General features: G+C 41.3%; 1 protein-coding gene across 1 annotated transcript; it reads right to left on the reverse strand.

Annotated features, from left to right (window-relative positions):
* Nucleotides 1-2527: 2527 nt before the first annotated feature.
* KIAA0408 (KIAA0408 ortholog) lies at nucleotides 2528-12712 on the reverse strand. The gene is made up of 5 exons (XM_077812146.1): nucleotides 12578-12712; nucleotides 9360-9701; nucleotides 8951-9030; nucleotides 5471-6827; nucleotides 2528-2701 (listed from the first exon to the last, which is right to left on the reverse strand). The coding sequence occupies exons 1-5, from the start codon at nucleotides 12710-12712 to the stop codon at nucleotides 2528-2530; spliced, it is 2088 nt and encodes a 695-aa protein (XP_077668272.1).
* Nucleotides 12713-12972: the final 260 nt, after the last annotated feature.

Raw genomic sequence — 12972 nt, forward strand, 5'->3', positions numbered from 1 at the left:
TAGTCATGTTCCTAGTCGAAGCAGTATGGAGAATCTCACAGTGGTTCAGAGAGTGAATAAAGAGTGTACAGCTACACAAAGACTTTAACCAACACATGGAGACATAACATTCAACCTGTCATTTTGACAATAGGCTCACAAAATAAAAGCAGTGGAACCCTTCATTTGGTGAGATCAGGGGTGGGAGAAAAGTTATGTCCCACTCTGAAGATTTATGATTTCTTTGTTCTGGAGGCTCTGTCCCTTCAGAAGCTCCAGCATGGCAGCTCTTCTCAATCTGAGCTAACACTGGGGAAACTGGAAAGACAGCTAGTACCCCTTCCTCCTACAGCAAGTAAGAGCATATGTCAGATCACTAAGGCTACTTAAGACAGCTGCTAAGCTGTGGTTATCACAATGCTGGGAACTGACTCTGCCATGCTTACTCCTGCAAAGACAACTTCATTTTAAAACAGACGTATATTAACATTTCTAAAATCAATATGTCCAGCTAGTCTTCTCGGGTATTTATAGTGCACAAATTACTGAGATCTCTAGATGTCAAAACCAAGGTATATGCACGAGAGGGACTCAGAAGATCTTGACAAAATGGACTTGTCCTTGACCTATTAGTTTACCTCCATAACTTTCTGTTAATTAAAGTTACATACACCAGGGAATACCACAGGTTTTTGTTCCTTTCTATGGTTTCAGAGTAGCAGCCATGTTAGTCTGCATTTGCAAAAAGAAAAGGAGGACTTGTGGCACCTTAGAGACTAACAAAATTTATTTGAGCATCCCTTCATCCTTGCTCGGGGGTCGCATAACTAGTTATGCGACCCCCGAGCGTTTATGCGACCCCCGAGAGAGGATGAAGGGATGCTCAAATAAATTTGTTAGTCTCTAAGGTGCCACAAGTCCTCCTTTTCTTTTTTGTTCCTTTCTATGTTATTCAGCAAGTTGATAATCAAAAGTAGGCAGTAAATATCAGTAAACTGAAGAAATATCTTAACTGGTTGTTCATCCCTGCTACGCATCTGGCAACTTTATGGTGGGTACAAATTTCTGGAATGGAGAACACGGTTGTTACAAAAAGTGAACAAAAATGCTGAATAGTGTCAATATTTCATTCAAAAGGTGGGAAGGGAATAAGCCAGCCTACACACACAGCATTCTAATGGCCAATAATATACAGACAGATGAGGGCAAAAACATACTTCTAATGCCATCAGTCTAGGATTCCTGGCACCACAATGATCATATCTCCTTCAGCTCTTGAGGCAATATATATGTACTGTATGTAGGCTGTTGCCAGAATACAAGTAAACTTCATAACTGACTGCCACTTATACCATTCACAGGAGCAGTAAGTTAGCTGTTGGCTTACACTCTATGAAGTCCAGTATCAAAGTAAGAAAGCCTAACTACAGCATTTGGTAATCCTAGCATTCCTTATTCTCCTGCTTTCACTGAAAGTAAACAGGTTAAATTTCTCTGATGTAGCTATACTTTTAAATACAGTGTTTAAAGAAAACAAATTTGAAAGAATTACCATGCTTACCATCCTTTTCTTTCCTCCATAAACTGTATATTTACAATATAGCTGAAACTATAGGAGTTAATTCCCTACAGTAGGTTATATTAAATGGCACGTATAAAGCATTTTAAGGCAGCAGAATGTTTTAGGAATATCTCAGGTGATGAAAAAGGCTAATATAATACTAATCATACAGTATTTTAATTCCGAAAAAATATGCCCAGCTATATTGACCCTAGCATCGTAAGGGTTGAAAAACCAAACAAGTATGCCATCAAGCACGTCCGAGGAATCCACTGAGCTTGTCTGCTTCTGATACATATTGTGCAAGCCCTTGTCGCTGCAACTATAGTCAAAAAAGTGTATTCACTATACCTGTGAACCTATATAAAAGATGTACAAAATATAAATGTCATCAGGACTTTATATTTTCAAAAATTTTAAATAAACACAAAGTATATATAGGCATATATGTTGTAATTTCAGTGTCAATACTAGCACAGAGTTTGTCTCTTCTAAATACAGACCTGTATACTTCCTATTCCAGCACATGCACCTACAAACACATGATCATGCATACAGCTTTACTTTCTGCTGTTTGCAGAAAAGTCAGAATATACAGAACTATACATTGTATCAACTCAAAATAGATTGGCAAACCAAGGAGGATGTCATTCAAAAGTAATTATTTGTGAGCCATTTAGGAAAGAAAGAAAGAAAGAAAGAAAGAAAGAAAGAAAGAAAGAAAGAAAGAAAGAAAGAAAGAAAGAAAGAAAGAAAGAAAGAAAGAAAGAGAAAACGAGGGGTATAATTATTTCATCAATAAAAACACTGAAGACTGCAATGATGATCTGAGATTGAAAATGCTTTGCCCAGTAAGTCAAGTGACAGGATTACTTTTGGACGATATACACAGTGTAGAACTGGGTGCTATCACAATCAGAGAACACGCAGTTATAAAGAGGCGCAGAGCTTTCACATTTCACAACAGCATCAAATTCATCCTTGAGTTCAGACTACTGTCGTCTCTGACTGAAGTGAGAGAGAATAACTGTGTGCAGTCATTCTCACAGCAGGTGGTGCTGAAGGTGATCTGGATGCCCACCTGGAAGGTAAGCGTCGATTTGCTGGCCGCGCTGGCCGGGAGAAGCCTTTCCCAGTTGAACATTTAGCAGGCACAGATATCTAGAACACAAATGAAACTACTTGCCTTAACAAGTTATAACACAGTCGTTAATGGAATGTAAAAGGAATGAAGTGGCATACCTCAGAACAGGTGGTCTTGGGCTATTAAAAGGACCTGAGGATGTGTTTACATAGCAATGTATAGAATGCAAAGGAACAGACACTTCTATATATAGGAATTCTTACATCAGTTGCAGCATGAGATATGTGGACATGGATGCTAGATACAAGGGAAGATATAAGATTTTAACCCATATGCAAACCATAAATTAATTGCTCTTGCAGGCACCTTTTCATTTTTGGAACTTATGTGGATGAACTTTTATGCTGGTTCATAAACATAACTCAGTATACAACAATACACTGAAACAGGATTCCATGTACCTTTCAGGTATCTTTTGATGGATCCTGTTGTAACTGTCAAGGCTCATTATAAAGGACTGTGTTTCCATTACTGTTACGTGAAGATGTTTGTACTTCATAAATTGTTAATAATGATAATTTATGACTATAGTATCACAGCTGCATGCAGAGCTTCACAAACGCATGAAAGACAACAGTCCAGACTCTGTTCTTTGTTTCAGTGGAATAAATACAGAGTAATTACCATAGGTGTGATTCTTCAGTGCACTGTGCCATGTGTGGTTCTTTATACCTTTGCCAAGTGAGTGCAGGTGGGTTTAAAATGCTGCCATTCTGATTAGTTAGTATTTTACACTCACTTTACATAGGCATAAATGACTACACAAGGAGCAAGACAGCGGAGAGTCGGGCCCATTGGCTTTAGTAGAGTTACTCTGGATTTATGCCAGTAAAAATAAAATCAAACTCTGGCTCATTGTTCTTACTCCAAATATTCACTAAGGAAATTTCCTATCACATTTGCACAGAGCAAAAAAATCAGAAGCTTCTCCTTTTTTCTTTTCTTTTCTTTTTTTTTTTTTTTTTTTTGCTGTGGTAGAACAAAGTTGTTTCTACTGAAAACTATAGGGATGCAGGGGGTGTTGTAGCACCCCCAGGTTTTACGCAGGTTTCCAGCTGCCTTCCGCACTCTGGGGTCCCGGCCCAGCGCCCAGGGCTCCACTGCCACCCTCCCCAGGGGCCAGGCTGCCAGCCCTGTGCATGGGGCTCTGCTCCCAGTTGCACTCCCACCCCCAGCTGTGGCCCCATCCTCAGCCCCTTTACACAGGTCCCCCCTCCCAGAGACACAGGCGTGCTCCCAGCCCCAGCTCTGGGGGGGGAGAGGGGGCATGGACAGAGGTAAGGGGGCTGGCTTTCAGCACCCCCACTATTAAAAGTGTTCCAACACCACTGCTGCACACTGGTGAAGCTGACCCAAAAAACCCCAAACCAACAAGAACATCCTTATGTTAGGCTCAGACCTTGGTCAGAAGAAAATCTACAGAATCAAATTCTCAGCTGTTAAAATCAATGTGGCTCCACTGAAGTCAATGGAATTGTGCCAATTTGAATTATACCAGTTGACGATCTGACATACTTTTTTTCCCTATGGGGTTTCACAGCTCCAAGTGAGTCTACCCCATCTCTGTGAAGCGCTAAGGAGGGTATCACAGAATCATAGAAGTTAGTAGAGTCAGCAAAGGTCATCTAGTCTAACCCCCCTGTCAGGATGCAGGATTTGTTGTGTCTAAACCATCCAGCACAGATGGCTGTATCCAGCCTCCTTTTGAAAACCACAGTGAAGGAACTTCCACGACCTCCCAAGGCAGTCTGTTCCACTGTCCTACTGTTCTTACCGTTAGGAAGCTTTTCCTGAGCTTTAATCTAAATCTGCTGTGCTGTAGTTTGAAACCATTGCCTCTTGTCCTGCCCTCTGTGGCAAGAGAGAACAACTTTTCTTTACCTTTTTATGGTAGCTTTTCAAATGTAGCTGAAGACCGCTACCATATCCCCCGTTAATCTCCTCTTTTCCAAACTCAGCATACCCTGTTCCTTCAGCCTTTCCTCATATGGCTTTCATCCCCATCCCTTTGATCATCTCTGTCGCTCACCTCTGGATCCTTCCCAGTTTCTCTACATCCTTTCCTTTGTGTGCTTCCAACCAGTAGTCTGCCTGAGTCAGTAGTGACGTCCACTTCCCAGCAGCCACTGGCAGGACCAGTAACTTCAACTACATTTTTCAAAATACTTGTTTCATTTTTTTTTTAGGAGTTTGAGAAAAGGGCAACTTTTCTACACTCTGCCAGTAAAATAAGGCCAAATGTAAAATGCTGTGGCTGGACCAGCCCCTCTCTTTCCCCTGGGTCAGTGTTGGGAGCGATGCACAGTCTGGATTTGAAGAATGTGTGAATGCTCCGTTACTGGACACGTATAGAAACCCCAGCATGGCACCTTTAGGAGACAAACAACAGCCATCGTTCTGGAGACTGCTCTCTCAGCCCCTGTAGGTTTTGCCATGGGAGGCAGTGTTAAAGTCCGTTGAATGGGTTTTTGAAAACAGTCATGGGAGGGGGGAGCGGGGGAGAGAATGGGCCAGATTCTGATGTTAGCTATAGCAGTGCAAATTTCAAGTAGCTACACTGAGGTTAAACTCTAGATTTACACCAGTGTCACTAAGATCAGAATCTGATCCCACAGGACTCCTATATTATACTGATGTAGCTCCATTACCTTCCATGGAATCGCTCCTGATTCACACAGGTGTAAATGAGATAAGGATCACACCCAAAGTATCTAATATTACACAAACAGATATTTTAGACTGTCCCATTTTAGTGGCTTGTTTCTGAAGTTGGGTATAAATCTTACCTCTGGTAACTTCTGTCTCTCTTTGCCTTGTTTGACTTGCTGCCCAACACGCCTGGCTGAATTCCTCTGAAACTCTTGCTTTCCTTGCTCTGTCTGGAGCATTTCTAAATACCCACTCAATGTCTCACAACTCCCATCTGTGAACTCAGAATCTGACTGTGTCCCCTTATCTTTGCAGCATTTAGAATTATATAAAGATGTCACTGTTGATTTTTCATAGTTTTTCAAAAGTTTTTCAACAACTCCATAGTTTGACCTCGAGTCAGCTGAACGTGGGCGACCAGATAAATTAATTGGTCTCCAATCTCGCTCGTGAAGCATATGCCGGTAGCCACTGGTGCTTAGAAGTCCATTTATTTCCTTTTGTTGCCCTGTTGTTCTGGCAGCTTTGGTTGGATTGCAGGGATCCTGTTTCTTTGCTGCAGAGAGTCTGGGATTTGAAACATAAGATGCATTTACAGTTTCTGTTCTGTTAATCATCCAGTCACACCCTGGGCCACAGTGTTTATGATCTCCAGTTGGTCTTTGAAGCTTCTGATTTTCTTGCAAAGATTTGTTGCATTTATCTGTATGAAATACAGTCCTGTTAAATTCATCGATCTTTGCTGCCAACGTTTCATTTTTTGGGGTCTTCTTTGGCAGCATTGCAGGGTCACAGGAGTCATTACCATAATGTAAAACATTATGAGATTTAGGGCAATGTCTTCTGTGCAAATTCTCTGTTTGCACCATATTTCCATCTGAACAGCTTTTCTGGGCAGACAACGGGGAAGATCCATTCGGAGTACCTTTTCCAAGCTTGCCCACATCACATGACCATGTGTTGTGACAAAAACCTGCCGCTACACTGCACTCAGAGACTCTCTCTTTTTTGGCTATAGGTACTGAAGCAGTTACCACTGCACCATCTTTCACAGACTTTCCTTCATTTGCATGTGCCACTGGATCTTCACTCTGTTTTGCAAGAGAAGGATTAATACATTTCCTTCCATTCCTATCCTCCTGAACCTTACAGTTGCTTCTGCTGTCTGTATCTTTTACGGGTACTTCAGAGATCTGTACAGCTGCAGAAAGTGAGCTTGTCAGATGTCGAGAAGTGCTCCGTGGAGGAACTGGTGGGGCTTCTTTTTTTGGCCAGGGCATGAAGTCTCTTCCTCTACCACCAGTAAAAGAGCTACAAGGCATATCTTTCAAACCCCTGTTGGCACTCATCAAGTTCTTCCTGTTATTTTGTCCTTCTGTTTCAAAAGTGATGGAAGAAGTTTGTGGTTCATTGCTGGACATGCAGTTCATCTCAGGCATAATAACTGTGTTTTGGGTTTCTTCAAATTCTTCCAGAAAAGGAAGTGACTTCATTCTGTACATAAAAGAAGAGGCGTTTTTAGTGATGAGGATGTTCCTCCTAAGAAGTCATCTGGGGAAAAGGAAGGGAAGGCTTAACCTGTAGACATGTGACAGAGCATGGGGCACTGTCTGACCCCTAAGGGGAACAAAGGATTAACCCCAGCACAGCTTCCCAGTCCCAGTACACAGGCACCCAGAAGAAGGTCTTTAAAACTGGCTGTTGGAAAAGATTTTGGGGCAATTCCACTGCTAAGTATACAGGGAAGAAGTCCCACTCTATGATGGAAGAGTTTGAAGAAACCTCAGCAAAGGAAATCTTGCAGTGTACTCCTCCCCTCCATCCCCCAACCTAGGTCCCCTCTAAGAGGTTTTACTGTAGGAAGGAGGATGGGCCCTCTAATTTGTACTCAATTCAGTGGGAGTTGGCATGAGTATTTGAGTGAGGAGCGCCTCTGCGCGTAGTCATTGGCTTGTGCAAATGTCTTAATATTCAATGTGAGAGCACAAATGTGTCATTTATGGTTCCATGCAATAATCACATTTTCCAGCACACATTCACAAAGTGTACAGCAGTTCCTTCACAGATATTGACGCTAAAGCAATCATACACTGTGGAAAAGACTGTAGGCTGCCCATGCATGGATGTACTGGGGAAAGACTCCAAGGAGCCCCTTTGTACTTCTTGAATCTCTCAGCAAGAGCCTGGCACAATGTGCGTACATACCTACAAGGCGACAGGTGTTAACTGCCTAGAAAATTACAGGGTGAGGTCAGGTCTATGCTCAGCAGAGTTGGCTGAGAATGGAGAGGGAAACACAATGCTTCCTCTCCAAGAGTGGTGTACCTGCCACACAAGTGTGGGCTTCCCAGGAGCCCCAAGGAGGAATTCTGGCAGAATCAGCCAGAAAACCTTCTGGGCACTTGGCTGCCATGTGGCCTCACCGAACCCCTGCCAGACAGCCTGTCACACCAAGGGCGCAATCTAGCCCTCTGTGCACTTTATGTACATCCGTGTGTAAGGAGCAGTGTCTAGTGGTATTTCCTCATGAGGAATCCAAGGGCATTATGTTTGCAGTGGAGGGGGTGCTGGTGGAGGGGAAAAATGATTTGCTACTGTTCCTTTCAGCTGGCAGCTTACTTCTCCCTGATGTCGCCAGCCATCTCCCCTAGTGTGTGTGTGTGTGCAAAGTGGGAGGGAGGGGAGAAAAGTCACTCCCTGCCCCCTTGCTCCTTGTAGGGAGTATCTGGTGAAAATCCCCTGCAGTCCCTCCAGCATCCAGTGCTGAAATCTAGGTAACCCTAACATGACACAGAGGGGGGACAAAAAGAAAAGGAGTACTTGTGGCACCTTAGAGACTAACCAATTTATTTGAGCATAAGCTTTCGTGAGCTACAGCTCACTTCATCGGATGCATACTGTGGAAACTGCAGAAGACATTATATACACAGAGACCATGAAACAATACCTCCTCCCACCCCACTCTCCTGCTGGTAATAGCTTATCTAAAGTGATCACTCTCCTTACAATGTGTATGATAATCAAGGTGGGCCATTTCCAGCACAAATCCAGGTTTTCTCACCCTCTTGCCCCCCCCCCCCCCCACACACACACAAACTCACTCTCCTGCTGGTAATAGCCCATCCAAAGTGACCACTCTCTTTACAATGTGTATGGTAATCAAGGTGGGCCATTTCCAGCACAAATCCAGGTTTTCTCACCCCCCCCCCTTTTTTTTTTCCCAAAAACCACACACACAAACTCACTCTCCTGCTGGTAATAGCTTATCCAAAGTGACCACTCTCATTACAATGTGTATGAAAATCAAGAGGGGGGACAGAAATCTTTCATCCTGTCTACTCCACTACTGTGCTAGGGCGAGGCACAATCTAGCCCTACGTAAATGCAGATATCAGTTTATATATTTTGGAAGCACACTGCATTTTTTGCAATTAAAACATGAGTTTGAAACATATTTTGGTTTTCACTGGGATTCCTTACGCTGAGCACTAACACACTGAGCCCTATCCAGCTCCTGACCAATTCAATTGCAAATTTCCCTTAACTTGAATAACCTCAGGAATAGGCCCACTGTTGCCTTTCTTCCCCTAACATAAATAGGCCAAATGTGTTTTTACCTTCTGTGGTTGGGCTTCTTTCGAATTTCCTCTTGATAGCTGCATAACTCTTCACTAACTTTTGCCAGTTCTTTAAGAGCCTTTACAAATAAAATAATGTTACCTTAGCATGAACAGTAATCTCCAGAATTGTTTTATACCCAATGATGATTTACATGGGAGAGTCCTGTGCAGAAGGGAGTAGCACAGAAATGTCTCCAAGTTATGGACCAAGGTAAATAGCATGCCACTAGTGTATTTAACAAAAGTTTATATATTCAACAGTCACAAACTGAGGGGGAAGGGGAAACATTCCCTGGCTGGGAAGTTGTTGCATTCTGAGACTCAGAGGACATATACTTTGGGTAGAGAGAGAAGGATTTCATCATGTTCCCCACATTTGCTGAAACACTGTTACTGTCATACTTACTGCATTGAGATCACCAGCATAACTACTGGTATCTTTCTTAGGAATTTTCAAGCTGAGGAGGTCTTCATATTTCTCCTGGTTGTCAAAGGCCAGACTGTTCCTTAACAAAACATTGTTTTTCCCCTGAGTTCTAGTTTCTTTACATTCTTGTTCTGTTTTACTGAGCAAACTCTTTTCTTCCATCCGGTCACTTGCCAAGTTATGTCGACAGTTCAGTTCTGCTGTGTCACTCCCTTCTGAAGTAGGGGAATATACAGATAGCTGCAGCATCTTGCTTTGAATGGCCTTATTATCCCGGACATTCATATTGCTCTCCCGCCTTAGTTTTACCTCCTGGTAAAGCTGAAAAGGCAATAAAACACCCTATTTAATCTAAGTAGAGTTATGAGCTTCTAGGATAAAGGACCATATTTATTGTCTGCTTTAAACTGTGTTACAAAGCTCCTAAGCATTTTCATTCAGTAAAATCACATATGGGCTGAAAGATTTGATATGTATTTTTAGCTAAGAGATGCTGAGTCCTAAGTGGAATGGCCAATGGACCATTCTGTTGTCACAAGGTGTGGAGAAGGTTTGTTACAATTCCCAAAATCTTTGCTATATTTTAATCGATGGCTTAGAGCTATGGAATGGGTTCCAGAAGATCTCACATGTTAAGTACCTCTGAGCTTGGTCAGTAATTAGGTGGTAGACTGCCAGAAACACCAAGGTGCTCCAGCAAATTTTGCTGGTCCATAAATAAGTGAAACATCCTCTATGAATCAATACTGAATCAAAATTCCAGGATGGTGTTGGATGGTAATGTGCTGGTGTCTTTTTGATCAGGTCCTGACCATGAATAGGCATTTAAGATCCTCTGACTCCACTAGTAAAAGTAAAGGCATTGTCAGCTCAGGTATGCTGGCATATTCTAATTTGGGGAATTATAATACAAAATATATGTTTAATGGTTGATGGCAGGATGCAAGGTCTGAGCTGTGGGACTGTTTGAGATATTGTTAATTTTATAACCATGGATAAAGAGTAAGAACTTGAGATGTCACTTTGAAGCATCGTACAATGTATATTTCCATTTACAGTCCCTTGCATGCAAAGATCCCAAAGCTCCTTATCAACATTAATTAATTCTCACAACATCGATGTGAGGTAGACAAGGGATGTAGCCATTTCTGAGCTGAAACACACCTGCTCTTTAACAGTGCACAGCACAGTCTGTAACACAATTTTGGACAGACAGAAAAGAAAAATAGTGCATCTGCTTGAAACTGCATAGCAAATATGGGTAGGTAGAATGCAATGACTAGAGTTGGGAATTTGGCTAGGACACGGAGGTTTACATATTCCTGTTTTTATTTGAAACTGTTAATGACCACGAGCGATCATTACATCTCACTCAAAAGCTATCAGACCTGATTCTCCCACTAAGGCTGCTTTACACTGCTCTGGCAGCATAAAGGGGCATTACAGTGTGTGTAAATTACAATTACATTCACTTTAAAGTCCCTTTCCACTGCAAGAGCTGGGTCAAAGGGCCTCAGTGTAATTGAGAATTAGGCCCATCATCTCCAACACCATAGAGCCAACTGACAAACTAGCAGATGATTATTAATTGTAATAATACTCATTTATTATTTATATTACAGTAGCATATAAAGGCCCCAATCAGGTTGGAGCTCCATTGATCTAGATGCTGTAAATGATCGAAAGCAAACCTGATTCCTGCCCCAAACAGCATAAATATACATATAGGGCTCACGTTACTAAGCACTGAAACGTAGTTTGCCACTTCTGTGGCAAAACAAGGCAACTAGTTAACAAATCACAGCAACATCACCACATTTAAGGCAAGAAGTGGAGAAGAATATCATATTCAAATCCAATAGAAATTACAGCTGAAACATAGGAGGCAGACATCACGGAGTTACACTGTAGCCTGAGAGCAGCCTATGTCTGAGTCATTTGGCTCCATTTTCCTTTTCCATTTTATTATTTTCCTTTCATGTGAACAATCTCTTCCTTACATTCCTAGTGGTTGCAGAAAGCAAGCAAGAATATTTTCATGTGTATATTAGAATAAATTTGTGCATTAGTGAGTGGCAGAGGATTTTATTCAGATGACAACTTTGGTGTAAAAGAATAATAAATAAATTACTTACGCTATCCTTGAAAGGAAGTGAATTAGGATTGATAGAAAGTAAATGATCGCTAACAGGTGTAAATATTCTTTGTGTCTAGCCTTTGTTTACTGTAATCCTTTTTTCTAATAAAGGTCGTCAATAAATATAGTAGGTCTTTGCAGGAATAAATCTCTCATTTCCTGAGCCACTCATTCTTTGATTCATGGAATTCCCTTTGATGTTAACGAATAAAGTAGTACATAATTTATCCCAGACAGAGAGATATATTTTATAATGCCTGTATTAGAATTTTGTTGATAAATATGCATTCACCTAAGCCAGTGGTTCTCAACAAGGGGTATGCATACCCATAGGGGCACGCAGAGGTCTTCCAGAGGTACATCCATTCATCTAGATATTTGCCTAGTTTTGCAACAGACTACATAAAAAGCACTAGCAAAGTCAGTACAAACTCAAATGTCATACAATGACTTGTTTATACTATTCTATACACTAAAATGTAAGTACAATATTTATATTCCAATTGATCTATTTTTAATTATATGATAAAATGAGAAAGTAAGCAATTTTTCAGTAACAGTGTGCTGTGACAATTTTTTGTATTTTTTGTCTGATTTTGTAAGCAAGTTGTTTTTAAGTGAGGTGCAACTTGGGGTACACAAGACAAATCAGACTCCTGAAAGGGATACAGTAGTCTGGAAAGGTTGAGCGCCAAAGACCTAAGCCCCATACAGACATGTCTGCTACTTTTTAAAATGTATGTACGATGCACACTGTGCCCAGAATCTCTGGCTATGGTATATACTGCCAGCAATACTGCAGCAAATTTGACCTAAGACCAATGCTTCAAAGTGACATCTCAAGTTCTTACTCTTTATCCATGGTTATAAAATTAACAATATCTCAAACAGTCCCACAGCTCAGACCTTGCATCCTGCCATCAACCATTAAACAGTGGCAGACACTGAACTGGAAAACGGTTCAGAGAGAAAAACCATGAGGTGGCCTTGGGCTATCATATAAGACTTTAGAAAAATGTTCATTTTTACAGTGTTGTTTACACTCAAAAATCCAAAGTACCTCTTCTATTTTCTTCTGCATGACCTTCCACTGACTTTCCCACTCCTTCCTTTCACTGTCAAATCTCTCCAGCAGTTCCATCTTCTCTTTAGTCCAGTTCTTTTCAGTATTCTCCAGTTGTTTATGTAGGTCCATTGCTGCACTATGAGTATCAACTAAAAGGTGTTTATGCTCCTCTTCTTTCCTCAATGTTTCCAGGAAGCTGGGATTGATTTTATCAGAATAAGTCTTTCTTGTCTTTGATTCTAGCTTCAAGCAAAAAGAAAAAAAAATGTAACAGACAGCCCTTTCCATTAATTTCAATTGTATCAAAGATTGCTTGCATGAGTCTATATCAGGATTATAATGATAAACATATACACTACAGTAGAAGTATGGATGAACTGGAATACACA

The sequence above is a fragment of the Eretmochelys imbricata genome, chromosome 3, assembly GCF_965152235.1.
Source record: "Eretmochelys imbricata isolate rEreImb1 chromosome 3, rEreImb1.hap1, whole genome shotgun sequence".
Lineage (NCBI taxonomy): Eukaryota > Metazoa > Chordata > Testudines > Cheloniidae > Eretmochelys > Eretmochelys imbricata.